Source organism: Staurois parvus, unplaced genomic scaffold (genome assembly GCF_062004578.1).
Source record: "Staurois parvus isolate SC_StPar_1 unplaced genomic scaffold, SC_StPar_1.0 ptg000207l, whole genome shotgun sequence".
NCBI lineage: Eukaryota > Metazoa > Chordata > Amphibia > Anura > Ranidae > Staurois > Staurois parvus.
In genome coordinates, this window is record NW_028318003.1 from 9177538 (window position 1) to 9205453 (window position 27916).

General features: G+C 46.6%; 1 protein-coding gene across 1 annotated transcript; it reads left to right on the forward strand.

The window, feature by feature from the left end:
* Nucleotides 1-82: 82 nt before the first annotated feature.
* Nucleotides 83-27372, forward strand: ISOC2 (isochorismatase domain containing 2). Its single transcript, XM_089678634.1, has 6 exons — nt 83-205; nt 8794-8934; nt 18456-18668; nt 19920-19990; nt 21220-21337; nt 27188-27372. Exons 2-6 carry the CDS (start codon nt 8803-8805, stop codon nt 27242-27244), a joined length of 591 nt encoding a protein of 196 aa, XP_089534760.1. The 5' UTR covers nt 83-205; nt 8794-8802; the 3' UTR covers nt 27245-27372.
* Nucleotides 27373-27916: the final 544 nt, after the last annotated feature.

The following is a 27916-nucleotide window of genomic DNA, read 5'->3' on the forward strand; positions in this document are numbered from 1 at the left end:
GTATAACCCCGCCCCGCCGCTCTGCGTCTACAGACGTTTACTGAAACATGCCACTCAGCTCCTCCTCTGATTGGCCAATAGCTGGAGGTTAGGACAGGGCACCCATTGGTCGCAGCCTAGGAAATCAGGGCGGGACAGAAGTGGATTGGCTGTTCTTTGTAGCTGCGGTGTGATACCGGAAGTGTGCAGGTGACGTGCGGTGAAGGTGAAGTAGTGCTGTGCTCAGTGTGTTCTATAGGTCGCTCGTCTACAGCGTACTGTTACTGGGGGGTGATGACCTCATCCCTTTAACACCGAACACGTGTTACTGACACAGGTGCTGGGCACGTGTAATGCAGATGAGGCACTGAGTGGAATTAGCACCTTCATCAGCCCCAGAACCTGTGTCATTAATATGTGTTCGGTGTTAAAGGGGTGAGGTGACCACCCTGTATTAGTGGCTGTAAGGTGCAGCTGCTCCATGTGGAGGCGGTGTGATCCCTTCTGGTGTGATATTAGGACACGGCTGCCAGTGTCTTCTAGACAGGTTCTCTTCCCCTTGCATTGCCTCGGTCTGTAGTCTCAGTCACATCCTAAGGCCCCATGTACACGGGACGTTTGAAAAACTCTTCTGAACGATGGAAACTGATGGAAAACGGAGGTTAAAAAAATGTCTGTTTAGCCGCGTTTGCATACCGCGTTTATGAGCAGTTGCATTTAGAAACGTTTTTAAAAGATAACCACAGGAGACCTTCCAAAATGCCCAGAATGCACTGAAAACAGTAAAAAATTGACTTATTTCAGATAGAAATAAAGCAGAGAGATCAGTATGTGTTGAGATTAGCTGTGTTTTTGTGGTGTTTGGATGTGTTCCGGCTCATTTCTGTGCAGAAATTATTGCAGCAATGTCTAACATTTTCTTTCATGCAAACCTCAAAGTCTGGTGTACCGGGTCCATTTGAGTACCGGGAAAACGCTTTGCATGCATTTGTTATGATGGAGAAAGGCTCTGGACAGCATCTGGAAATGGAAGAGTTACAAATATTTTCCAAACGCTTATAAATGCAGTTAGCCGCGTTTAGAAGTGTTTGGCGTTTGAAACGCTGATAAAATCTATTCCTGAACGCAAGTTTGGTGCGTTCAAAAAAACAATTGTAAACTCAACTGCCTGTAAAGGACGATGTGTACATGGACACATAGGAAAACATTAAGGAGAGTTCAGGGGCTGCTGAAAAAAACTGCTGAACATCTCCTAAACGGGAGTTTATCAGCTGCAGTGTACATGGATCCTAAGGGCTCGTTCACACTTGGCTTTATTTCTAAATCTTGCCAATTGCCCTTATAGCGTTAGGTGTTTGTGAAGTGTTTTTAACGCTCCCAAAACACCCTATGCACGATTTTGAGGCGGTTGATAGGCGTTTGCCAAGAGTTAAAACCGCACCACAAACTCCTATAATGAAGTTTAAATGGTATTAACGCTCCACAAACTCCTCGCAACCGCACTGCAAATGCCGGTCAAGCGTTTGCGAAATGGCACCATAGACTTGAATGGGAGGCTTCAACTCCTCCTGACTCAACCAGAGGCGTCAGTTTTGCCGCGACGCTAACGCTTCCGTGTGAACAGCACTGTGTGCTGCCATGTGCAGAATTTTCAGAGGCATTTGAGAAGCGTTAAGAATGTTTCCCAAACGCCTGTCTGACGCCTGCTGACAAAGCTAGTGTGAACGTAGCCTTATTGTCCTGTCAGCCTAGTGCGAGGTGTGGAGGGATTTCCAGCCTCATGTTACATATATATATGTCATGATAAATGACCGGTCGTTGATTTATTTTATCTATCACCATGCATGTTACAATCTGACCATGTGATCAGTGTTATGCTCCTGGCACATGATACAATCTGATTGTATAATCTCTGTTAACCACTTGCTCTTCTGAGTATTTACCCCCCCTTCCTGACCAGGCCATTTTTTGCAACACGGCGCTGTGTTATTTTAACTGACAATTGCGCTGTCATGCAACGCTGCACCCAAATGAAATTTACGTCCTTTTTTTCCCCACAAATTACTATTATTATACAGGATTTATATAGCGCCAACAGTTTGCTCAGCACTTTACAATATAACGGGAGACAATACAGCAACAATACAGTTCCATACAAGAGGGTTAGGAGGGCCCTGCTCCTCGGAGCTTACAATCTATGAGGGAGGGGCTGGTGGTACAAAAGGTAGTAACTGGGGGATGGACTGGTAGGCAGGATAGGCTTCCCTGAAGAGATAGGTGTAGAGTAGGTGATAGTCTGATAAATTGGGGTAGAGAGTTCCAGAGGATGGGGGAAGCTCTGAAGAAGTCCTGGAGACAAGCATGGGAGGAAGAGACAAGGGAGCTAGAGAGTAGGAGGTCATGCGAGGAGCGGAGAGTACGGTTTGGGTGATATTTGGAGATGTAAGTTGGGGCAGAGTTATAAATGGCTTTATACGTTATTGTTAGTGTTTTGAATTTTATCCGTTGGGCAATGGGAAGCCAGTGGAGGGATTGTCAGAGAGGGGTGGCTGATACAGAATGGTTAGTAAGGTGGATGAGTCTGGCAGCAGCATTCATGATAGATTGAAGAGGGGATAGCCTGCGATTAGGTAGTCCAATGAGGAGGGAGTTACAATAGTCAAGGTGAGAGATAACCAGGGAGTGAATAAGTTGTAGTGGTTTCCGAGGTTAAGAATGAGCTTTCTTTCAGTGGTATTTGATCGCCTGTGCGGTTTTTTTATTTTTTGCACTAGAAACAAAAAAAGACCAACAACTTTGAGAAACAAAACCAATATTTTTGACTTTGCTATGAAACATGACCAATAAATTTTTTTTAAATACAATTTCTTCATAAACATAGGGCAAAATGTATTCTGCTACATGTCTTTGCTAAAAAATCCCAATATGTGTAAATTAATTGGTTTATGCAAAAATTATAGCTTTTATATACTGGAATTTTTATTTATTTATACTAGTAATGATGTCGGTCAGCGACTTATAGTGGGACTGCGGCGGCATTCTGACACTGGGGGGAACTGACTTGGTGTCACTGACATCCCCAGTGACACCAATACAGTGATCAGTGCTAAAAAAAAAAAGCACTGACACTGTACTAATGGCACTGGGCAGAAAAGGGGTTAACATCTGAGGCAATCAAAGGGTTAACTGTGTGATTTACTATGAAGCTGTGTTTGTGCTTTCCACTATAAGCACACTGCTTTGTATGGCTGTGCTGGAGCTGACGGGAGAGAACTGTATTGTTTACATACAGTTCTTACCCCCAACAGTAATACTTGGCGATCACCGGGTGGTGGCGAGCAATCACGGGGCGGGAATGGCGGCGTGGGTAGAGAGCGTGCACGGTTCACGTGTGCCCCTACCCATAGATGCAAATTCACATATACATGATTTTGCGCACACCTGCCACCCTTTAGCAGTATTTTTGCTATAGAGCGGGGGAAAGCAGTTAAAGGGGATATTCAGTCAGTTAAAAAATTAAAAGTCAGCAACTACAAATCCTGTAACTGCTGATTTTTATAGTGGAACTTCACCCAGTAGGGGAATGGGGTGTTGGTATCTTCACAAGTCCCAGAAGACTGCGGGACCAGTCACTTTGAGCATGCGCAGTAGGAAACTGGCTGTGAAGCCGCGAGGCTTCGCTTCCAGTTTCCTTTACTCTAAGGTGGCAGCACCTGCACCTTATATTAAAAGTCAGCAGCTACAGTATTTTTTTTGATGGGATCCTGGAGCTCCTCTTTAATAAAAGGACACTTACCTGTCCAGGGATCCAGTGATGTCCTCAGCCAGGTTAGTTCTTCACTGGTCTTCAGGTCCCCAATGCTGCCATGTTGACCCAGCTGTGGTTCCTGCAGCTTCACAGCTGGCTCCCTGCTGCTCATGCAGGAGAAACACTGCACCCTGTAAGAGGTCCTGCAGTCTACTGTGACCTGCGACGTGTTCCAGAAGGATGAGGGCAGAGAGGGAGCAGATGATCCAAGTGGGACTGGGTACCTGCTCCTTAAAGCTGAGCAGTGGAAGCTGTGCTTTTCTGTCCCCCCCAAAATGTACCAAATGTGGCAGTGCAGAGGGGGGGAGGAGTCAGAAAAGCTGAGATTTTAACAGGTACCCACTCCCACTTCTGACTGAGTTCGCCATGGCAAACTGAGCCGGAAGTTTGGCACCCCCCACAGCCCTCTGGGGCACTTCCAAGGTCTCAGAGGATTGCAGCCCATTCACAAAGTGCAGCATGCTTCGTGCATGCTCAGTAAGAAATTGGCGGGGAAGCCGCAAGGCTTCCACGCCAGTTTCCCTTAGTCAAGATGGCGGCACCAGTACCAGACATCTGATTGATCAGGGTACCGCTGGATGCATGGACAAGTAAGTGCCCTACTATTAAAAGTCAGCAGCCACAGTATTTATAGGGGCACGTTTGGACAGCGCTATTGTCAGTCTGTGGGGAGGGAAGTGTTAGATGTACTAGCAATTTGAAGTTGAACTTCAGCACCGCACCTGGGAACTAGCAGGGAGGAGAAAGACCTTGTAGTATAACGAGCACTGATTGCTCGTCAGCAAAGGGGACTGTCAGGCTTATTCTTTATCCCTGTCGCTGCCAGAGCCCTTTTTGCGTTTTTTTTGCAGAAAAATAATTTTAGGCCTGAAGATTACATAAACCCCCCAAAACATTATATATTTTCTGAAAGCAAACATCCTAGAGAATAAAATAATGAGAGTTCCAATTTTTCATGTTGCATGATATTACCACATAGGTCTAGGAAATGCAAAATTTCAGTAAAAAATGCACTTAATTTTAGGGCACAAAAAAGCAATAAATTACCCATTTTTGGGTAAAATATAAAATCTTAGATTGCACCTTCTACAAGCTTTAACCAGTGCTCTGCTGGACACTGATAGAAGTCACAAGACTGCTATATACTGCTGATGAGAAAAGGTATTTAGCAGTTTGTTTACTAAAATAATTGCATTTCCATGTTGTGTGTACTGTGGGAGATCAGATATGGTGAATGCAGGGTCCGGGGTTTAGTAACACTTTAAGCTTCAGCTTTTAGGCTAGGTTCACACGGAAGATGGGATGTGGATAGTTTTCTGCATTCAAAGGTAGCTAGTCACTGGCTCTGGACACATTTGTGACTTGTTTTGTATCTGGTCCAAATTTTAGACACAGCTGACTGGGAACAACCAACATCTTTTGCAACATTCCGTGATGATTTACCTTCTTGAAGAAGTTTTATAATCCTCTCCTTTGTTTCAACTGACATCTATCATGTTGGATCCATGATTCATGTCAGTCAGCTTGGTGCAACAGCTCATCAAGGTGTGCAAGCACTGTTTGTAAACTGCATACTAATTAGCAGATGTAATCTGATGCAGATGTTTGTTTTAGAACGGCAAAGTACATGGTGATTTCATAATCTTTTCTTCAGAATTTAGTGATTCCATATTTTTTTTCCTCTGCTTGATCTGCAAAAACAGTTGCAACTGACTACAGTTTTCTTTTTTTAAGTGTTAAAGCCAGAAGGTTGGAATGTGAAAGCGGAGCTCCACCCAAAAGGGGAAGTTCCGCTTTAAGGACTGCTCCCCTGCTCCCCATTAAGGATTGGCACCTTTGGGGGGGGGAGCAGGTACCCAAATTTGACAGATACCTGCTCCCACTTCCGGTCCAATCACCTAGGCGATTGGAAACGGAAGGTGTCCTCCTTCCCTCCCTTCCTGTACTCTTTTGGGACACGTGACAGGTCCCAGAAGACTACAGGACCATTCATGAAGCGCAGCTCTACGCGCGCATGTGCAGTGGGTACCCGGCTATGAAGCCACAAGCTATCACAGCCGGGTGCCCATACTGAAGATGCCGGCCTCCTGGAATCCAGGATGGCTGGTGAAACGGGCTGCGAGGGACACACCGCGGTACCGAGGGACAGGTAACTGGCTGTTTTTTAAAAGTCAGCAGCTACAGTTTTTGTAGCTGCTGACTTTTATTTTTTGACAGGGTGAGTGGAACTCCACTTTGCATGAAAACAGCTTTGAGGCATGTCTGTGATTAGTTTTTTTTCTACACAATTAACCCCTTTGCGCCGGCCGCACACAAATGTGCGGCCTCTCGACGTCTGGGCCTAGACGCCGAGCGGCCGCACATTTGCGTCCATGTAACTAAATACATATGTGCTGAGAGCGCGCGCCCTGCGCGCTCCCAGCACACATGTGTGGTACTCACGGAAAGGTCCCGGTCCGCTCTTTCGAACGGGACCTTTCCCGATCATGTGACCGCCGTGACGCGTCATCACGGCGGTCACATGATTCCTAAACCACGCCCCAACCGCCCCGCCTCCCGGCGTCTGAATCTCTTAAAGGGCCGGGAGGCGTCGGCGGGAAGGGGTTAAACAATTGAATGAACATTTTCCAAGAGTGGTGATTCCATACTTTTTGGATCAAGAGGCCAGTGGAGGGATGTAAACAATGCCATGGCCCTCATAGCAAGATCTAGGTAAGTGTAGTAGCTGGTGAGGGGCTAGACCTTCTTACAGGTTTGGGGTCCAATGGGTGACGTCACCCATAGGCTCCTATGGCCAACCCAATGTAGGTGCTCTCTCTCATCTGAAACCATGCTGGCTGACACAGGGGAACCAGATCATGTGACCGGACGAGAGCGACCTAAAAATAGTTAAGTATACACATATTTATAATACAGGTTAGTTAGCATAGGTGTTAGGAGAGGGCATTTTTAAGATTAGTTAGGTTTAGCCTGAAATTATACTTTTTTTTTTTTCTTTTCTGTGACCACACTGGGGAGTTTGTTCCATGTTTTCCTGTGACACTAGGATAAGAAATGGTGGAGGGGACACACTTGTCAACAGACAGGCATAGACATTAGAGTCCCTGTTATACATTTTAACCCTTCTTTGCTCAACTCAGAATATCTTTTGTATGATTTCTGTGGCCTGTTGGAGAAATTTGGAAGTGAGGGGATGTACTGTGTATGGATTTTTTTGGCTCTGGCATATAGTTGGATTGAGATCAGTTTGTGCTTTTCTTTTATTCCTCTAAACAAGTCAGCGTGACAGTTTGGCAAAGGCCATTCAACATATGTGAATATTTGCTCACCACTTGGTGCGCTGCTCATAATCAGTAAAATGAAAATTCTGACAACACCAAAATATTGTGCTTAATAAATTATAGAAAGTCCAGAAATCCAAAATATAAAAGTGCAGTCCAACAAATCGGTATATAAAGGTGCTCAGTCCATTTGCAATCCCAAAAGTGATCAAACTCAGAAGTGAACGATCGTGTTCCCACCACCAACCAAATGATTAGCCTCTTACCAGAAGCATCGATCTCATTAATAAGAGATCAATACATGCCTGTGTGATCTCAATTGGCACTGATCGTGCTAACAGCCAGCTCTCATCTTGTTCACACCATATTGTCACAAACGTCCCTCCGAAAAGAAGACTGAACTGAAGCCACAATGGTGTTCTATCGTACAAAATAGTTTATTAAAAAACAGACATATACTCACAATTTGTTAATGAATCAGAGCGAATATCAATCAGACGCTGAGGTTCCAATGTCGGCATACATGTGACGCCACCGGCTAGGCCCCGCCTAACATGATTTGTCACCAATCAGCATCATCAGAGGTAATGGAGCATGTAAATATTTGTTTTAAAAGGGTGATATATTTAAAGTATACACATCTCAAATGGCCATGTACACTAGCCCTTAGAATTCAGCAAAATGCTTATCCTACAAATGGTATAATATTGGTCATATGTTGTTTTGAAGTGATTGTAAAGGTTTTTTTGTTTTTTGCTTTTGAAATAAAAAAAGTTGTTATACTTTCCTGCTCTGTGTAATGGCATTGCACGGAGCAGGGTCTTACCTTTTCCTCTGGCAGTTTTCTGACGTCATCACACCACTCATGCGCACTGTACAGCGAGTTTAAAGCTGCTACTTTTTGTGAGTATATCTAGTGAATAAATTCAAGCTATCTGTGCAATGTTTTATATTGTTTGTTTCTTCTCTGAATCCATGGTCTATTGAGCATATTGAATGATCTAAGAAGAGCACTTGTGTGCAGTCAGTCTGATACCAAACATTCAGATGCCCATGAATGTTTGATTAGCACATTTGACCTCCATATCATAAGAGGTCTAACCATAAGTAAGGGGTACAGTTTTGTGTGGTTGCGGTGAAAGATTGCCTTGGCATTATAAGTCACATGGTGTGGAATGATTTGTATCCTGCTGACACTGTGGTAATCAGTATGTTTGGACTTTCATTTATAAGCACTCACAGTGGACTTTGGGACTTTTGGGTTGTCTTTATGGACGTATTATGTTGTAACAATTTTAACTTAAATATAAAAACATTTTTTATTTAATTGAGATTTTGAAGGGAAGTATTGGTAGGACACCTCCTATTTAGAGAGACAGCGCTTCACATAGGTGTTTATATATGTCTTTAAAATCTGTTTGTGGATATTTGTGTCTTCATATGGCAGGGGCAGTGCACAGCCAGTGCTCAGTGGAAATAGTCCAGGACTCAGACCTGTAACTAGCAATCTTTACCTAATTAAACCCAGAATCTAATTATTTACTATCTTAATGAAAAAACAGGTCTTATTTTAAACAATTTTAGGTTTTGCTGTAACAGTCATTTAGGTGATCTTGCTCTCAGTTTATTCATTCCTACAGTAAATACATTATCAGTATGTAAGAACCAAACGTATGTGTGTTGTGTGTCAGTTTATAATTGCTCTCTGCCTTTTTTTATGTTTAGAAATTTGGAATGGCACTAACGCGTTTAGGAAGGTTGGGCCAGAAGTCTAGTGTCCTGTTTTTATGTGACATGCAGGAGAAGTTCAGACCTAACATTGTGTTCTTCCCTCAGATTGTGTCTGTGGCTTCCAGGCTACTGCAGGTAAGAAAATGACCCACATGGCTAATTATGTACATACAGGACATGGTGTGTGATTATGTTTTATTAATTTTATTTCTTTTTTTTTAGCACAGGCAAGTTATGCATCACTTAACATGTATTGTACACACACATCAGTTCCTGTCCTGAAGGAGCTTACAATCTTAGGGCCCTATCTCGCATGCATGCATACATACACATATCCAGGAATCTTACTACTTGGCCTCAGGTGTTTATTATTTGAATTAAAGAGGGAGAGACAATGCACCAATCCTGGTGTTGCAATGGTCTGGCGCTTGCCATTTTTCTGTATTGGTTAGGGTTGTGACTAGAGATGAGCGAATCGAACATGACGAAGTGGAATTCGTTCCGAAGATTTGGAAAAATTCGATTCGCACCGAATCCGAAGATTAGCACACTTCGGATGCACGAATCGAATTTTCCAAAAAATGGCGGCGACATGTGTGGCGACGGAGCGGGGATCTCTGGAAAGGCGCGCAGACAAGGCGCGCTGACCCATAATGCATTCATTCATGACATGTGATCGCATTAGCCAATCAGCAGCCAGCCAGCCAGCACTGTGTAATGGTGGAGCTATAAATCGGCCATCTTAGAATTCTCCATTAGCCTCTGGTCATTCAAGACAGACAGACCTGTGTGTATGAAGGGACAGAGTTAGGGCCACAGAGACTTTAGGGCCACAGAATCGTTACTCAGGGCCACAGAATCGTTACTCAGGGACACAGAATCGTTACTTAGAGCCACAGCTATCAAAGAATCGAAAATTTAAAGTGACATACACCCTTTTTTTTTTTTGGTGGCTGTCGTGCACAGTTGGTGCTGCAGTTTGCCGATTGTGCAAAATAAACTGACTTTCTGCTTCACAACCACTATTGTACGTTCAAAGAGTTAAATCCATTTACACGCCGGCTGGCGGTAATATTTTTTGGGTGATTAGTGCATTCCAGTGACACAAACGTACAGTTTCCAGCCAACGGCAAGCTGCAATTGACCGATTGTGTACAATAAACTGACTTTCTGCTTCACAACCACTATTGTACGTTCAAAGAGTTAGATCCATTTACACGCCGGGTGGCGGTAATATTTTTTGGGTGATTAGTGCATTCCAGTGACATAAACGTACAGTTTCCAGCCAACGGCAAGCTGCAATTGACCGATTGTGCTAAATAAACTGACTTTCTGCTTCACAACCACTATTGTACGTTCAAAGAGTTAAATCCATATACACGCCGGGTGGCGGTAATATTTTTTGGGTGATTAGTGCATTCCAGTGACATAAACGTACAGTTTCCAGCCAACGGCAAGCTGCAATTGACCGATTGTGCTAAATAAACTGACTTTCTGCTTCACAACCACTATTGTACGTTCAAAGAGTTAAATCCGGTTTTATTTTTGGGGTGCTTATTGAATTAAAGAGTATGTCAGACAACACGCAGAGGAGTGGCAGAGGAGGCAATGTTTCAGGAGCGAGCAGACGTGGCAGCAGAGGAAGGGGTCGAGGCAGCACTAGTCGCAGCCAGAGGCCAGTGCTCCCGGTGTCATCCAGCGGTCGTGTCTCCACCGACAACCCTGCCGTCATCGATTGGTTGACTCGGTCGTCTTCCTCTTCCCAGGTCACCTCTGACACCTACAGCCAACGGTCGGTGGGTACGTCAGACACAACCGTTAGTTGGCATGGCCCGGGAGCAAGCCCACTGAAATCACGTGTCCTCGACCTGCCCCTGTCCTTTGGTGTTCCCTCACCAAGCGAAGTATCGCATGCTGTGGGCTCAGCCCCACTGTACAGTGAGGAAGAGCTAACAGAGGGCGGTCAGGAACGGGGGGAGACATCCGCCTCTTCAGCAGCCAGGCGAAGAAGTACTGGCGAGGAGAGTGGCTCGGTAGCCGGTCTAGAGACAGGTCTGTCTCCTGACCCACACGCAGCCGAGGGGGCTAGTAGTGACGCGGAGACCCTAATTGATGATGATGAGGCTGATCGCACTTGGCAGCCTCGTCGTCATCAGGCTATTGCTTCCGCATCATCAGGAGAAGAGGGTGCCAGCTTGCCAGCGAGCAAAACAGTCGGTGGGTTGCCCAGGAGGCAGCAGGGTCGCAGCAGTGTCAGTGGAGCCAAACGGCACGGAGTAGAGCACCAGCTCCACTGCAGCCTACCACCACGGCCAGTAGTGGTGCCGGTGTGCACAGAGGAAGTAGCAGTCAGCCAGTGAGGAGTAGCGGGGGCAAAGTTTCCTACTCGGCGGTGTGGCAATTTTTCGTCAAGCCGCCCCAGGAAGTAAACGTAGCCGTATGTCGACTATGTGGCCAGAAAGTTAAGCGTGGCCAGGGGGCCAATGTTGGGACTACAGCGTTGCGTCAGCATATGCAGCGTCGCCATTCGGTGGCCTGGGAAAACCGTGATAAAGATACGGCGGTTCTGCCTGCCCCAGCCCCCGCTCCATCACCCGCTCCGTTACTTGCTCCGTCACCCGACGTCAATCGCCCTCTATCAGCCAGTCAAGGCTCCAACACCTCTGCTGAGGGGAGTTGTCGCTCGTTGGCATCTTCCGCTCGTTCAGATGCTCCTTCTCCTGCTACTCCTCTTCACGGATTCCGTCAGCAGTCTTTCTTGGAATCCGTTTCCAAGAGACAACAGTTTGCGAGCACGCACCCGACGGTGCAGAAGCTGAACGTCCTCCTGTCCAAGTTGCTGGTGCTGCAGTCCCTCCCTTTCCAAGTGGTGGACTCAGCACCTTTCCGAGAAATGATGGCTTGTGCCGAGCCGCGGTGGAGAGTGCCAAGCCGGCATTTCTTCGCCAAAAAGGCAGTGCCAGCCCTGCATTCACATGTAGAAGAGATGGTGGGCCAGTCTTTGAGCATGTCGGTCTCTGCCAAAGTGCACGGCAGCGCCGACGTGTGGAGCTGTAACTACGGTCAGGGACAGTACATGTCATTTACGGCCCACTGGGTGAACGTGCTGCCGGCACAACCGCACCAGCAACTTGGACAGGTCACGCCGCTTTTGCCTCCACGTTTGCACGTCCTTGGTCCAGCAAAGATGTCCGCCTCTACCACCTCTTCTTCCGCCGTGTCCTCAGCCGCCACCCCCGTGCCAAGTCCCATTACCCGACCGGCATATCACATGTGCAGGGCGCAACGGTGTCACGCTGTGCTGCACCTGGTATGCCTTGGCGAACATAGTCACACAGGGGAGGAACTTCTGAGTGTAATGAACAGAGAAATCTACAGATGGCTGTCTCCGCGCAAACTGAAAATCGGAACCATGTTGACCGACAACGGAAAGAACATGGTGTCTGCTCTGCGTCAAGGAAGGTTGTGCCATGTGCCATGCATGGCTCACGTGTTCAATCTGGTTGTCAAGCGGTTCCTAAAATCCACCATCCCACTGCAAGACATCCTTAAAATGTCACGTAAACTTTGCATGCATTTCAGCCATTCCTACACCGCAAAGCACACCCTCCTTGAGCTGCAGCGGCAGAACGGAATTCCACAGCATCGCTTGATCTGCGACGTTGCAACAAGGTGGAATTCAACCCTACATATGTTAGACCGCCTTTACGAACAGCGAAAGGCCATCACCGATTTCCTGATGTTACAAGCGGATAAAGGTACTCCCCTGTGTAACTTAGATGTCAGCCATTGGCAGCTCATGCGTGACACCTGCCGCTTGCTCAGGCCCTTTGAGGAGGCCACACTATTCGTGAGTCGGCAGGACTATGGGATGAACGACGTCATTCCTCTGTTGCACGTCCTGGAACAAATGCTGTTAACAATGGCTGGTCAGGGTGCGGTAGACGTGGCGCACAGATCTCAACGCCACATGACCCCTGTGGGGGCAGGACAGGAAGAAGAGGAGGAGGTAGAGGAGGACATTGGTGCTCAGGAATTATTGAGTGAAATGGGTGGTTTTTCCACTCAGCGGACAGGAGTGGAGGAGCAGGAGCATCTGGTAGAGGAGGAGGAGACAGAGGACCCAGACGCACCGTGGCAGTATGCTGTGGAGATGGAGGCAGGGAGTCCCTCGCATTCCTTGGCACAAATGGCCCATAGCATGCTCGGTTGCTTGCGTAGCGACAGCCGAATAATAACCATCAGACAGAGGGATGACTTTTGGCTGTCCACCTTGTTGGACCCTCGCTACCGTTCAAAAATGGTGGCCTTTTTCACACCTGCTGAGAGGGAGGCCAAAATAAAGTACTATAAAAACCACCTATGTAGTCAGTTGGTCTCTGCCTTTCTGCGCCAACGTCCATCCTCAGACACTGTGGGCCCTGTGCGCTCGCGTTCCGCTGCCATGGCAGCAGGGGAGGGGTGGGGTGGTAGGAACAGTGGCAGCTCCACCAGCAGCGGCTGCCTCAGTCTGCAGTCGATGATGAGTAGCTTTCTTCACCAGCGCAGTGAGGAAACTACTAACCAGCCGCAGCAGCAGCATCAGGTGGACCTGGAGCAGGACCTCAAACAACAGGCTTGGGCCTACTTGGACAGCACCCTGCCAACCGAGGTAGACAATCCCCTTGACTACTGGGCAACGAAACTTGACCTTTGGCCCCAACTAGCTGAATTTGCCCTTGAAAGGCTGTCATGCCCGGCCAGTAGCGTGGCATCGGAGCGCGTGTTTAGTGCGGCAGGAGGTATTGTAACTCTGCGGAGGACACGACTGTCCACCCAAAGTGTGGAGAGACTCACGTTTGTGAAAATGAATCAGGCGTGGATTAGTCTGGATTTCAAACCACCAGTTCCTGACACAACTGACTAAATCCGCCATGAATCATGCCCCAAACATGTTATTATTTTTAACATAGGCCTCTGTATGGCCTTCAATTTAAGCTGCTTACGCTTCGCCACTCTGCCATGGGCCCCTGTACCGCCTCCTCTTGCTGCTGCCAGGTCCAGAGTGTGTCATGGGTCCCTGTACGGCCTCCCATTGCTGCTGATTTCATCGCCAGACTCTGCCATGTGCCACTTTCAGGTCTCCTTACACTGTTGGTGGGTTCCATTTTGTGATAGGGTGCTGTATGGCCTTCCATTGCTGCTGCCTCCACCGCCACCCTGCGCCATGTGCCTCTGTCGTCTGCTCACGCTGCTGACGGCTTCTGCTTTTTAACCAAGGCCTGTGTTTGGCTTCCGAATACTGCTGCATCCACCGCCACCCTGCGCCATTTGTCTCTGTCGTCTGCTCACGCTGCTGACGGCTTCCGCTTTTTAACCTAGGCCTGTGTATGGCTTCAGAATAATGCTGCCTCCACCGCCACCCTGCGCCATGTGCCTCTGTCGTCTGCTCACGCTGCTGCCAGGTCCATACTGATTCATGGCCCCCTGTACCGGCTCCTCATGAACGTGGTTCAGCGGGTTTGCATCACTTAACGGCAAATCGTTGACAAACGCTGGGACGTTCAGTGTTGTGCGCATTAAGCCAGACACCAAAGGGCAGCACAGACCTGTTATTACTCGCTCAAGCATGGCTGAACAAAACCAGTCTCTACCACAAATTGGACCCAGACCTGCCCAGGGTCTCGTAAGTAGATTGCACGGAGGAGTAGAGTTCGTTATTGGAATTAACTGTGAGGGACTTTTAAACCTAGGCCTGTGTATGGCCTTCAATTGAAGCTGCTTCTGCTCCGCCACTCTGCCATTGGACTCTTGATAGTCGTCTCCCCACGCTGCTGCTGGGGGGGACTTTTTAACATAGGCCTCTGTATGGCCTTCAATTTTAGCTGCTTACGCTCCGCCACTCTGCCATGGGCCCCTGTACCGCCTCCTCATGCTGCTGCCAGGCCCGTAATCTGCCATGGGCCCCCGTACCGACTCCTCATGCTGCTGCCAGGCCCGTAATCTGTCATGGGCCCCTGTACCGCCTCCTCATGCTGCTGCCAGGTCCAGAGTGTGTCATGGGTCCCTGTACGGCCTCCCATTGCTGCTGTCTCCATCGCCACACTCTGCCATGTGCCACTTTCAGGTCTCCTTACACTGTTGGTGGGTTCCATTTTGTGATAGGGTGCTGTATGGCCTTCCATTGCTGCTGCCTCCACCGCCACCCTGCGCCATGTGCCTCTGTCGTCTGCTCACGCTGCTGACGGCTTCCGCTTTTTAACCGAGGCCTGTGTTTGGCTTCCGAATACTGCTGCATCCACCGCCACCCTGCGCCATGTGTCTCTGTCGTCTGCTCATGCTGCTGACGGCTTCCGCTTTTTAAACTAGTCCTGTGTATGTCTTCCGAATACTGCTGCCTCCACCGCCACCCTGCGCCATGTGCCACTTTCAGGTCTCCTTACACTGTTGGTGGGTTCCATTTTGTGATAGGGTGCTGTATGGCCTTCCATTGCTGCTGCCTCCACCGCCACCCTGCGCCATGTGCCTCTGTCGTCTGCTCACGCTGCTGACGGCTTCCGCTTTTTAACCGAGGCCTGTGTTTGGCTTCCGAATACTGCTGCATCCACCGCCACCCTGCGCCATGTGTCTCTGTCGTCTGCTCACGCTGCTGACGGCTTCCGCTTTTTAACCTAGGCCTGTGTATGGCCTTCAATTGAAGCTGCTTCTGCTCCGCCACTCTGCCATTGGACTCTTGATAGTGGTCTCCCCACGCTGCTGCTGGGGGAACTTTTTAACATAGGCCTCTGTATGGCCTTCAATTTTAGCTGCTTACGCTCCGCCACTCTGCCATGGGCCCCTGTACCGCCTCCTCATGCTGCTGCCAGGCCCGTAATCTGCCATGGGCCCCCGTACCGACTCCTCATGCTGCTGCCAGGCCCGTAATCTGTCGTGGGCCCCTGTACCGCCTCCTCATGCTGCTGCCAGGTCCAGAGTGTGTCATGGGTCCCTGTACGGCCTCCCATTGCTGCTGTCTCCATCGCCACACTCTGCCATGTGCCACTTTCAGGTCTCCTCACACTGCTGGTGGGTTCCATTTTGTCATAGGGTGCTGTGTGGCCTCCCATTGCTGCTGCCTCCACCGCCACACTGTGGCTCCACACTCTGGTTTTGGCCCCGTGACTGCCCAAATGAGTGAAGTGTGCGGTGATTCTAAGATCGACGGCACTCATCTGCATGTCATACTGACTGACAGTATTATTTCTCTTCCCCAGCAGACTCCAAGGGCATTTAAATTAAAGGTACAGTGTTCTGCACTAATATAAAGGCTCTCTGAAGCCTAGAAACACCCTTTTTATAAGTTAAATTTGCGGCGAATATATTCGGATCGAATCGAATTTTTTCGGCGAATTCGGCGAATCAGCCGAACCGAATTTTTGAATAATTCGCTCATCTCTAGTTGTGACCAATCCTATCATGTCAGCATTGAGATTTAGAGATACAGTCAGGATCATCGTTAGATTAATGTAATATGTTGATTTCCCCCCCCCCCCCCCCTTTTTTTTTTTTTTTTTTCTTCTCTCCCTGCTATCCTTTAGACATCCCCCTTCTTCACCTCTCCTTTCTTCCTCTACTGAATCCCGCCCCAGGAAAATGCCCTGGCAAGCCTAAGCTCTGACAGTATGGCCGATAGACAGCACCCGTTTTACTAATGCATATTCCATAGTGCAGCATTGAGAAATGTTTTCAGTTGAACTATATTGTTTTACCTTTTGTCGTTTCTGACTCTGAAGAAAACATGCTTCAATTAGAGAATTGTCACGCATCACATATACTGCACTGTATGTACAACAGCTATGCACTGTATGTACTACACCTTGCTTTACTAGCCAAGAGTTTATGCGATCTGGGGTATCAGGATTTATATAGAGTTAGACTCAAATGTGCAAAAAGGCAAGTTTAATCATTGCAAGCTCACAAATGTTATTATAGGACCACCACACTATATCACAAAGTGGAGTCAATTTAGCAGGGGGTGTGTGAAATTGCCTTGAGAAACTGTAAGGTATTTGAGTATTATACATATGTAAATAGAAGAACCATCAATAAATACACAAAAGGGCTCAAGATATATTGGTGGAGAGTTAAAGTAAACTTGCCAAAAATGAAAGAAACCAAAAGCCTATATAAGTTTGTTTTAAACACAATGGTGCTGATTCATCAAGCTACTAATCATCATAGCATTTAAGGCACTTTAAAGTGTGGTTAAGGCATGCTAAAGTGGTTTTTCAACCAATATCATAAATCATTGCCGCCTCAGATGTATCTACATACTACTTATGTTATTACTGTCATTTTTTGGATGTGAACCTTCTAAATAAAGAATTAAAAAAATTGATATTAATGACCAGGACATCCAACTTCAGTCATCAAGATCAACACAGTCCAGGAGTTTGGAAATTAGAGTAATTTTACATATTGTAGTTAACAACACTTTTCTTCACTCACTGGTGTCTGTTAACTAGAACATTCTAGAAGTGTGAGGGTTTTGACTTGCCTGGGGTTGGATATCTGTAGACATTACAGTGTGAGATTTCCTCATTTCATTGAAAACTGCAAGCTGCCTGCCATGGTGGCAGATGTGGCTTGTAGTTTCTGTGCTGATTTTAAAATGTGACAGCAGCTGCAGGGTAGAAGAACCCCTTCCCACTGTCATGGGGGGTGCAGCATAATAACATGTTACACTCTAAATACGGGTGTAACATAACATGTTACTAAAGATGAACTTATCCTTTAAAGTAGATGTAAACCCTAACTGAGCACATTTCATTTTATAAAACTCAATATCTGAAAAAAATACTGTTTTACCGTTACATGAGTGCTGCTGAAATCCTCTTTCAGCCACCTCCTGTCTATATGCATTCAATCCATTGTTGACTGCACATCATGTTCAGTCTTCCTGATAGTGGCAACAGTGGAGCATACTTGTGCAGTGTGTGTTTCAGCACGACGTCTTGTAGCTTCATTCAGGGGCATAAGTGACAATGACATTATAGGAAAAAAACTGGGAGACAGTTTTTCACTCTAATATCAGGAAGTACCACGACAAGGACCTTTATGGCAGGATCACCAGGTATGGGTTTAATGAAAGCAGCAGATTTAAACAGAGTGAAAACAATTTATGGACTTACATTAAAGCTGAATTCCAGGTATGGCTTTGTTTCCATAGTTATGTCATATCTGTGGGATCTCTGTGGAAGTGAAAAATCACTTCTGGGTCCCACATAACGCCTCGCATTTTTCTCAATTAATGCAAAGTATTCTCTCATTGAACAAGGTGGAGATTGTAATGTCACTGCCCATTTTTTCACCTTGTCCAATTAGATTGCATTGCATTCATTGAGAAAATTGCAAGGTGTTCTGTGAATGGTGCCTGTGCCATGTGAGTAACCCCTTCTGTTCACTATGTAGCAGGGAAGATGGGACCTGGAAGTTAGCAGCAATCACTGTTGTAGCAGTAACTAGTACAGTGATTATCCATTTACATGGGGATCAACAAATATGAAGTATGCATGACGTTGGTCCAAGTTGAATCAATGTAACCATGCAAAAACAAAAAAAATACCTACCTGAAATTCTGTTAAATCTTACATGAGATTTTAGTCATTGGCTTTAGATATACTTTTATTTATCTACAGGCTGGCAAAATTTTAGAGATACCAGTTATAGTGACTGAACAATACCCTAAAGGACTTGGTCCCACTGTGCCAGAGCTCGGAACTGATGGCATCAAGAAATACTCCAAGACCTGCTTCACTATGTTGATCCCGGAAGTGGAGAAGGAACTCCAGTCCTTTCCTGAGAGACGTTCTATTATTCTCTGCGGCATTGAGACACAGGCCTGCATTACGGTATTTGTAGCTGAATATTTATTGTTAGAGGAGGATACTATTTAGCACATTTTGTTAAAGATAGTTTTGATGGCCATATGTGTAAATATTAGTTACCAAAGGAAAAAATATGTACTTCATATGTATGTAAAGGCAATGTTTTGTTTTGTCTTGAATAGAGTAGGGAAGGGCTAGACCCTCTGTCAGGTTTTTGGGGGTTTTTTTGTTGGTTTTTTTTGCGGTTTGTGTTCCCTCTGGAGAGATTCACCCCTCAATTTTCCTATTGACCACTGTCACTGAGAAAGTGATGTAAATCCAAAATTTTACAATTGTCACAAGACCTTTACTTTCATTGGGGACAAATGTTTCAGTGACAACTGTTGAAGACAACAGTTCTGTCCCTTTGTTGAAATTTCTTATCCTTTCTTGTAGAGGCTTCAGGACAAGAAATTATTATTATACAGTATATAGCGCCAACGGTTTGCTCAGCACTGTACATTATAATGGGAGACAGTACAGTAACAATACAATACACGAGGGGTTCGAGGGCCCTGCTCCTTGGAGCTTACAATCTAGGAGGGAGGGGAGAGTGGTACAGGAGGAAATAGCTGTGGGGGGTGGAGTGGTGGGAGGAGTGGAGGAGATTAGCAATTAGGTGAGGGCGGGGTAGGCTTCTCTGAAGAGATGGGTTTTCAGGGTGCGCCTAAAGGTGAGGAGGGAAGGTGACAGTCTGGTGGATTAGGGTAGTGAGTTCCAGAGGATGGGGAAAGTCCTGGAGATGGGCATGGGAGGAGGAGACCAGGGAACTGGAGAGTAGGAGGTCTTGTGAGGAGCGGAGAGTGCGTTTTTGAATAAATGAAATGAATGGAAAGTTCTTCAGCAGGACACATACAGGAGAAAATAACTGTAGGAGAGGTTTTAACCCTTACGCACTCTGTTCACAATGAACAAAAAAAAGTTTTGTCCCTTTTTATTGGTGACTGTGCTCTGCTCTGTTGTGGCCTATGTATCCATATCACACCTACCATCCCAGTTTGTACAATACAGACACCTGTGCTCTTGCTCCTAGTTAGAGACTGACAATTACAGGGAAAGAAAGGCGCCACAAAGCTGAGATAGTAGATATGACAGAACAGAGTGTCAGTGGGTTTACACTCAGTGTTTCCTACCCTCATTCAGATCTGGACACATTTACCTGATAACTGATCCCTGTTACTGGTAATCCATCTTGTTCCTGTTTCAAACTATCTGTTCTACTAATTGTTTTTTCAGAGTACCACCTTGGATCTTCTGGAAAAGGGCTTTGATGTCCATGTTGTAGCTGATGCTTGCTCATCTCGCAGGTATGTTTTTTGTTTCCTTTTTTTATTACATCAGGCATATTCATGACAAGGGGTAACTGAATAGTAAACAATCTCTATAACTATATAACTCTAAAACTAGATTTAAAAAAAGAACTCTATCCCCCTGAGATTCTGAGCACTAGGATGCAATCTGGAATACAGATCCTCTGCTATGCTGTTGCCTGTACAGGTGTACCTCGGTTTACAAACGCCTTTGTTAACGTAATTTTCGGTTTACGAATGAAGATCCATTGAAAATAATGCCTCGGTTTACAAATTTTTAAATGCAATTGCTGGCTTCTTTTTTTTCTTCACTACAGCTCACAGAAATAGCTGTCACTTTCCCCAGAGTAAAAGGAAACTTTGTTTCTTTTAAGAAACTAAAAGGAAACATTGTTTCTTTTAACTTGGGAAATAAACTAAAAGGAAACTTTCTCTGTTAGCTGGGGGGAAAGTGACAGCTGAATCTCTGAGTTATAGTGAAGAAAAAAAAAAGTGGTAATTACATTTAAAAACCGGCACCATAATAAAAAAAAAACGGTGTGGAGTCCCCTCTCTCATCCATACCAAGCCCTTTGGTATTGAGGGGAAATATGACATTCATTTTGTTTACCTTCATTTAAAAGTGTAATTCCAGCCCTAAAAATATCCCCTCTATCCTCCTACCACCTATGCTGGCTAACCTGTGTATATACTTGCTTATCTTCAGCCAATTTTGGTTTGGTCACATGATCGGGCTCCCTTGTGTCAGCTAAAGGCAGCTGCAGGGAATGGGACGTTGACAACGAATGGCCCATAGGAACATATGGGTGACATCTTCGCTCCAGGATTTACCTGCCATTATCGAGCAATCTCTCTTCTTCCCTGCAGCTTCCGCTGGCTTACACAGTGGATGAAGTAACCAGACTGGAGCAGACTGAAATAGGTAGGTATATTCACCTTTTTTACACAGGTTAGTCCGCATACGTGTTTAGGAGGGGGAGGGGACATTTTTAACACGAGTTAGGTTTAAGCTAGAATTCTATTTTAAGTATCTCCTAGATTGTAAGCTCGAAAGAGCAGGGCCCTCGATCCCCTCATGTTTTGCATTGTATTGGTATTGTTCTGTCCCCCTTTGTAATGTACAGCGCTGAGCGAACCATTGGCGCTTTATAAATACTGTATAATAATAAGTATCTTCTGTGTTTTGAGAAATATCATACATTGTAACAGGATGATTGTTTTGTCAGTCAGGTGGACCGTCTTGTGGCTCTTAACCGCCTTAAGCAAAGTGGAGCTTTTCTAACCACAAGTGAAGGGGTGATCTTACAGTTACTGCAGGACTCTTCCCATCCCAAATTTAAACAGGTAATAACTAGACCATTTACAGTGTCTGCAACTAGATGTCACAAGTGCCACCATTAAAAAAGTGCTATATGTTTAAAACCATGTTTCTCTTATGTTCATTGACGGACACAATGTCCTCTTCTTTATCCATGACTAAGTAGGGTTTTATAGCCCCACCTAATAAAACTTCAGCACCTCCTAAGGGCAGTCCTTTCTGGACATAAAACCCCCTCTCTGCTATAGGACTCCAGTCATTCTGCCTAGTGTCTTCAGGTGTATGGACGTATTTTTTCTTTTGGGACTTATGGTCCCATGGCCTTTTATTTTTTCCTGTGGAGATCTTCTGTCAACAGACAGGCTGGATAATCTAGATCCAGTGGTCACCCCAGTCTGATCAGTGAGCGCGTGCAACCTGTTAGCTGGGTTGGCCGCAATGATGCCCCACGGACAGGGGTGGCCAGCAAGTTAAACGTCTAGCAGGGACACATATGACCGGGTGCCTACAGTCTGTGTCAGTGTTACCATTGGCAGACAGCCCCCCACTCTCTGGTGGAGAGGAGAATCTGTCGTGGGAGACTTACCTGCACACTCCAGGGATTGGTAAGTAAAAATGCCCCCTCCCTTCCCTCCCTGGGTCTGGCAGAGGACTTGGGTGCTCCCTGGGGTGGTCGGCCCTGTGGGGTCCCTTCAATCCCCCCCCAGACTTTGATGGTGGCTTGCTTTCCTCCCCACCCCCCAGACAGAGGCTTGCTTGCTTGCACTCTGGCCTGGGCTAACCTTTGAGGTAGGCTGGCAGTTTTTGCATGGTGATACTTGCTGCTTTTATCTGACACCCCTCTCTGCCAGTTTAGTTGCCTTGTCCAGTGAGAGGCCAGCGCCGCATCAGGAGGGGCAGGTCTCGGAAGGATAGACTGCAGGCGGGCTGGGGCATCGCCTTGTTGCCTCCAGGCACTTCTCAAGGTTTCTGCCTCTAGTGATGGGTCGACTGCTGGTGGCCATCTTTGTGTAGTCCCAGTCGGTGCCATTTTCCAGGTGTCCTGCTGGCAGTAGCTCACATGATCTACACCTCTACATTTGGTAGGTGACAAGTTACCAATAATAGTTATATGTATCATCAATTAAGCACTACACTGACAGTTTTATAATTTCAGATCATTGCGGTGGCAGCCTGTGTTTCCCTCTACACATGCTTGTGCTCCTGCTGGAGCCTGGGGTCTCACACAAGGATCCCTGGTACAAGGTCCCCCCTGCTTCTGCCTGGAGGTCAAGTAGGTGGGGCTTGTCCATGCCTGGTTCCTGTGCCCTAGGACATTCGGTGGTATGGGAAGGCACTGTAGGCGCAGCCTATCCTCTGGGCTGGGTTACTGTGGCTGAACGTTGGAGATCCACGCGTTCAGGGGGGGACTCCCTGTGGTCGGGCGGGCTCTAGAGTGTTTCATCAAAACAATCCTGATGTCCCTTCCCTGAAGTCCTCGGAGGAAGAATATGGGTCCTCTGCTGCAGTGGTCACACAGGGATCAGCGTATTCGCCGCTTTCATGGCTGCAATAAGACCTGAGGTCATCCAAAGTGCCTGTTTGTTTTTCCCCAATCGCTTTGAAGCACGTTACCGCTTTGAAGAGTTTCTCCAGGAGAAGTGGACCTCTCTTCCTGTGGTGGCCCTCCTATATCCTGGCTGACCAAGGCACTGGTGAGAAATCTCCCTCCTGCAAGGGTCCTGCGGATCGCAGGTCGGAGGTGGTGGCCCGTTCCCTGTTCACCATCACCAGGTCTGCATTCTGGCCTGTCCTGGAATCCCTGCATTGAACAGATTGGGTCAAGGTTCCCCGATAAGCCTTGACATCTAGATACTTGCCTCAAGCGCATGTGAAGCTGTTGTGCCATTTGTTCCAGGGCCTAAAGTACGTTTGTGACGTGTCAGTTGACACAGCTCCATTCCTCAAAAGTTTCCATTTTGGTGGTAGTGCTGTAGCGAGTTCTGTGGGTCCAGTGTTGGTCTGCTGATCAGACCTCCAAATATGCTTGGCGGACTTCCAGGAGACCGGCTGTTTGAGACTGCGCTGGACGATATGGTCAAGAACCTTTTCGGTGACGAGGGTTCTTTTTTGTTCAAGAAGGGAAAAGGCCCACGCAGGAGAATGGGACCTAACTTCTTGGCGCATAGGCAGATTTTTCATTCCCCTGGGTCCACAACAAAGGCTCTGTGGATGGCGCCAAGCATCCCTGGCCCCAGAAGCCTACGAGTTCTAGGGTGGGGGGATGCCTTTGCTGGGGGCCGGGTCAGTGGACTTCCCTTATTCCCGCTAAGTGGGTCCATGAATACATTCCTCCTTGCTACAAAATGGGTTTGCATTAATTTCCGCCAGGCAGGTTCTTCACTTTGAGTCTGTGGTTCTTGCTGACTGTCTGCAGGCCCTGTATAGCTTCTTCGGCTAATGATATTTCATTGCCCGAGTCGGAGCAGTTCAGTTGGTTCTTACTCCACCTGTTCACAGTTCCAAAGGAGTTCCAGAAGTCGGTGTTGACCTTATCCAAATGCTTGGTGTATTTGGGGCTGATCCTCGATTCTGAGCTGGCCTAGGGGTTTTGCCCATTAGACAAACTATAGAAACTTTCATCGGTGGTCCGGCAGATCTGGTCTCTCAAGTGACCCTCCCTGCGTTTTTAGCATTCCGGCTTTGGGCATGATGGTGGCTATGTTCGTAGTGGTTTACTATGTCCAGTTGCATACAAGAACACTGTAGAGGGCGATCTTATCCAAGGGACTTGTTTTTCTGCCCTGGGCATTCGAATTTATCGGGGGCAGTTGGCCTATCGCCTCTGGTGGCTGTGGTCACTGGCTCTACGAAACAGAAGGTCCTTTCTTCCTCCTCAGGGGACTGTGGTCACTGTGGTTGCCAGCCTGTCGGGCTGGGATGGAGTCTTTGGATTGGACTCGACTGGACTCTGAAGGTTGCTTGGCTGCCCATCACTGCTCTGGAGCTTGGGTGAGCAGGTTATCAATAACGTATTGGACAGATCGCTTTTGGGGTCTGCCGACTTGGCTCCGCTCAGACAATTCCTCCATGATGGCATGTCACTCATCAGGGGGCACAGAAAGGACAGCAGCGGCTCTGGAGGCTTCTCACATCCCGGGATGGCCAAAGGGTTTGTTCTGACTGTCTGCTGTGCATGCCCCAGGAGTTGTACACTGGCCAGCGCGTTATTTTAGCCACCAGATGCTGGATTGGGAAGGGGTCCCTTTTCCCAGAAGTGTGGTTCTGCTTCTGCTGGGAGACAGGTCTCTACTGGAGTCATGTCTCAACTGAATAGTGCTATGGTTCATGGCATGATCGCTGAACTCCTGGCGGATGTGACGAAGTGCTGCTGGTACTGTGGCATCAGCACGTTCTTCGCCATTAATTCTCTGTCTACTTCACACAATGGAGGCTGAGAGGGTCCCGATCATCCTGTGGCTTTAGACTGGCCTTACAGTCCATGTACACCGATGTGTTGCGGTGTTGGAGGACACTCCTTGGCATCTGCCTCTTCAAGGGGATCTTCTATATCAGGGCCAGTGTTCCACTCTGCTTTACCATCGCTGGCTTTGCCTGTGTGGCTTGGTGATTCTGACTGTTAATGGCTTGTAAGTCTACCTCCTGGTAGATTTGTCATCGTACCTGGAGAAAACGGTTAGTGCGAATCTCTGGGGTTCCATCTTTGCCCCTTTTCAGAGGCTCAGGTGTTGGCCTTTCTCCACAGTGGTGTGGATCAAGCACTAGCATTTAGCACTTTTAGGGGTCCAATCTCTGCTCTGGCCATTTTCTTTCAGCATCCCGGAGCTGCACTTTCTTGGTGCGCACTTTCAAGAGGGGGTTCGTCATATGGTGCCTCCGGTGAGCTCTGCATTGCCTCCGTGGAACCTTGAATTTAGTATTGTTGGCTCTTCTGAGGCCTTCTCTTGAGAGCGTTCAGTATAATCTTTTAGTTATGCTTGTACAGAAAATTGCCTTCTTGGTCACAGTCTCTTTGTCTCGGACAGTTTCGGGGTTGGCAGCTTTGTCCTGTACACTGCATTACCTGGTTTTCCACAGGATGAGTGGTGCTTCGACCCTCCTCTTCTTTTGGAGGTGGTGTCGGACTTTCCCTTCAATGATGACTTGTCCTTACTTCTGTGTTCTCAACCGGCACTTCCTAAGGTGGTGGATCTGCATTTCATGGACGTGGTTCATGTGATAGCGTGTACCTTTCTCTGCTGGCTGCCTTTCAAAATATCTGTTTTTCTTTGTGCTCACGGATGGTCTGAAGACTGGCTTGGTAGCCTTTTCTGCCACTATTTCTCTTTGGATTCGACTGACCATTGTGCAGTTATATGCCTTTTAGTGTGCAGGATATTACCTTACCTGTCTGCCGGAGCGGTTCGCACCTCATGAGCGTTCCGACATCAGGAGTCTGTTTTGTCGTGTTTGCAAGAGGTGACTGGGTCTTCTGCCACACGTTGCCTATGTTTATAGAGGTGATGTGTTCTCATCCTCCAGTGCTTGTTTTTGGCCGCAGTGGTTTTCAGACGGCTGTTTAAAATTCCTGAGCACCCCTTGGGGTGGTTCTGAGTTTTGGCATGTGCTCTGGGTTTTTTTTCTACATTAGCTGGTGTGCCCACCCCTCATTTTGGTACTGCTTGGGGACATCCCTACTTAGTCATGGATAAAGAAGAGGACGCTGTGTCCGTCAATGAATGTAAGAGAAAACGGGATTTTTTTGTTACTCACTTTAAAATAATTTTCTCTGAGTTCATTGACGGACACAGAACCCACCCCTCTGGAATTTTTTTTCTCCTTTTGACACTGCTTGTGACTGACTGGAGTCCTATAGCAGAGAGGGGGTTTTATGCCCAGAGAGGACTGCCCATAGGAGGTGCCAAAGTTTTTTTTTTTTTCTGCCTAGTGTCCTACTCCTGTAGGTGGGGCTATAAAACCCTACTTGGTTATGGGTAAAGAAGAGAACGCTGCATCTGTCAATTAACTCAGAGAATTTATGAGAATATATGAGTACTGTGAGTAAACAAAAAAAAATCCAGTTTTTCATGCATGAATAAGAGCAAGGGTATTTGTTGATAGGCTGAAGGCTTGTGTCAGTTTAAGAAACTGTTGACATCATTCCGTAATTGACAGATGTGTTTGCCTGCTTTTTAAGTGGGTTTTACATTCCAATCCATTGTAGATTTGCAAAACCTGCTTGAAGCAAACAAATGTCCATTGACACAGGCCTTAAAGTGGTTGTAAAGGCTCAAGGTTTTTTACCTTCAGGCACTCTATGCATGAAGGTAAAAAAACTTTCTGTGTGCAGCAGTGCCCCCAGCCCCTTCAATACTTACCTGAGCCTCGTCACGATCCAGCAATGTAAATGACACCCTTGGCTGTCACGGGTCTCTGCCTCATTTGGCTGAGACAGCAAGTGGGAGCCATTGGCTCCCACTGCTGTCAATCATAGCCAGTCAGCCAATGAGGAGAGAAAGGGCCGGGCCAAGCAGCGGATCCGTGTATGAATGGACAAAGAGCAGCGGGTGCCCCTATAGTAAGCCGCTTGCTGTGGGGGCACCTGACAGGAGGGGCCAGGAGAGCCTGTGGGGGACCCGAGAAGAGGAGGATCCGGGCTGCTCTGTGCAAAACCACTGCACACAGTAAGTATGGACATTTGTTATTTTCTGGAAAAAAAATTAACCTTTTTTAGAATCGCTTTAAATTTTGCACTGAAAGAAATTACAGGAAAAAAATTGTGATTTGGTTATGTGACGCAGTACAAACACTTTTATGCCAGACTCCATTTTGAGCCCTGTTGTGTTTTATGTGATGTCATGTACTCTACATTCTAATTTTTTTTTTTTGTCTTTCAGGTTCAGAAACTCATAATAGAGCCAGCACCTGACAGCGGCCTCTTGTCTCTCTTTTAAAATAAAATCTTGCCACATAAGATCCCATGGGGAAACATATCAATCCTTGATTTCAAAATACTGACATGAATGTAAAATATATGTAAGTTACGGTAATCCTAATAAAAGTATTATATTTTAATATAAAAGGTTTTTGTGTATCACAAGTGCTTGTAAAAGTAGTGCATTAATATGTACAAACCCATGCATATTCAGGCACAATATTAGAGGTCTCAAAAATATGTTCACTGTACATATTTGACAAATCTGTACAATCTGGTGTTTTGGAACCCATGATGAATTTCTGTATTTCTTGAACTAAATTTGCACAGTTTTTGCAAATACATGCCAACATAGTTATGGGATACAAACTTCCATCCTGCCTCAACAATGGATTGGCCTGTGCACATTCATTTTCACTAACATGCATTTGTAGGGCATCCTCAGAATGAAAGCAAATATTCTTCTCTGTAAAAAAAAAAAAAAAAAAAAAAAATAATGGATATTACCTAACATTCTTCTGAAGTGTGTTTGTCCAAATAATCATTATTTGTGGGGCTAACAATATCTTCTGGTACTCTCTAATGCAAATAGGAGCACTGGTATTACTTATTAAAGTGCAAAAAACAGGTCATACAAATCTTGCATTTTTTGCACTTTAGGAGTGCTGCTATTACTTAAAGTGGTTGTAAA

What these genes read in the sequence shown, in the direction of transcription:
- ISOC2 (XM_089678634.1), top strand. Translation starts at nt 8,803, where the DNA reads ATGGCACTAACGCGTTTAGGAAGGTTGGGCCAGAAGTCTAGTGTCCTG. An exon ending in AGACACAGGCCTGCATTACG is followed by an intron (nt 18,669 to 19,919) that starts GTATTTGTAGCT and finishes TTGTTTTTTCAG; the next exon opens with AGTACCACCTTGGATCTTCT. An exon ending in GATGCTTGCTCATCTCGCAG is followed by an intron (nt 19,991 to 21,219) that starts GTATGTTTTTTG and finishes TTGTTTTGTCAG; the next exon opens with TCAGGTGGACCGTCTTGTGG.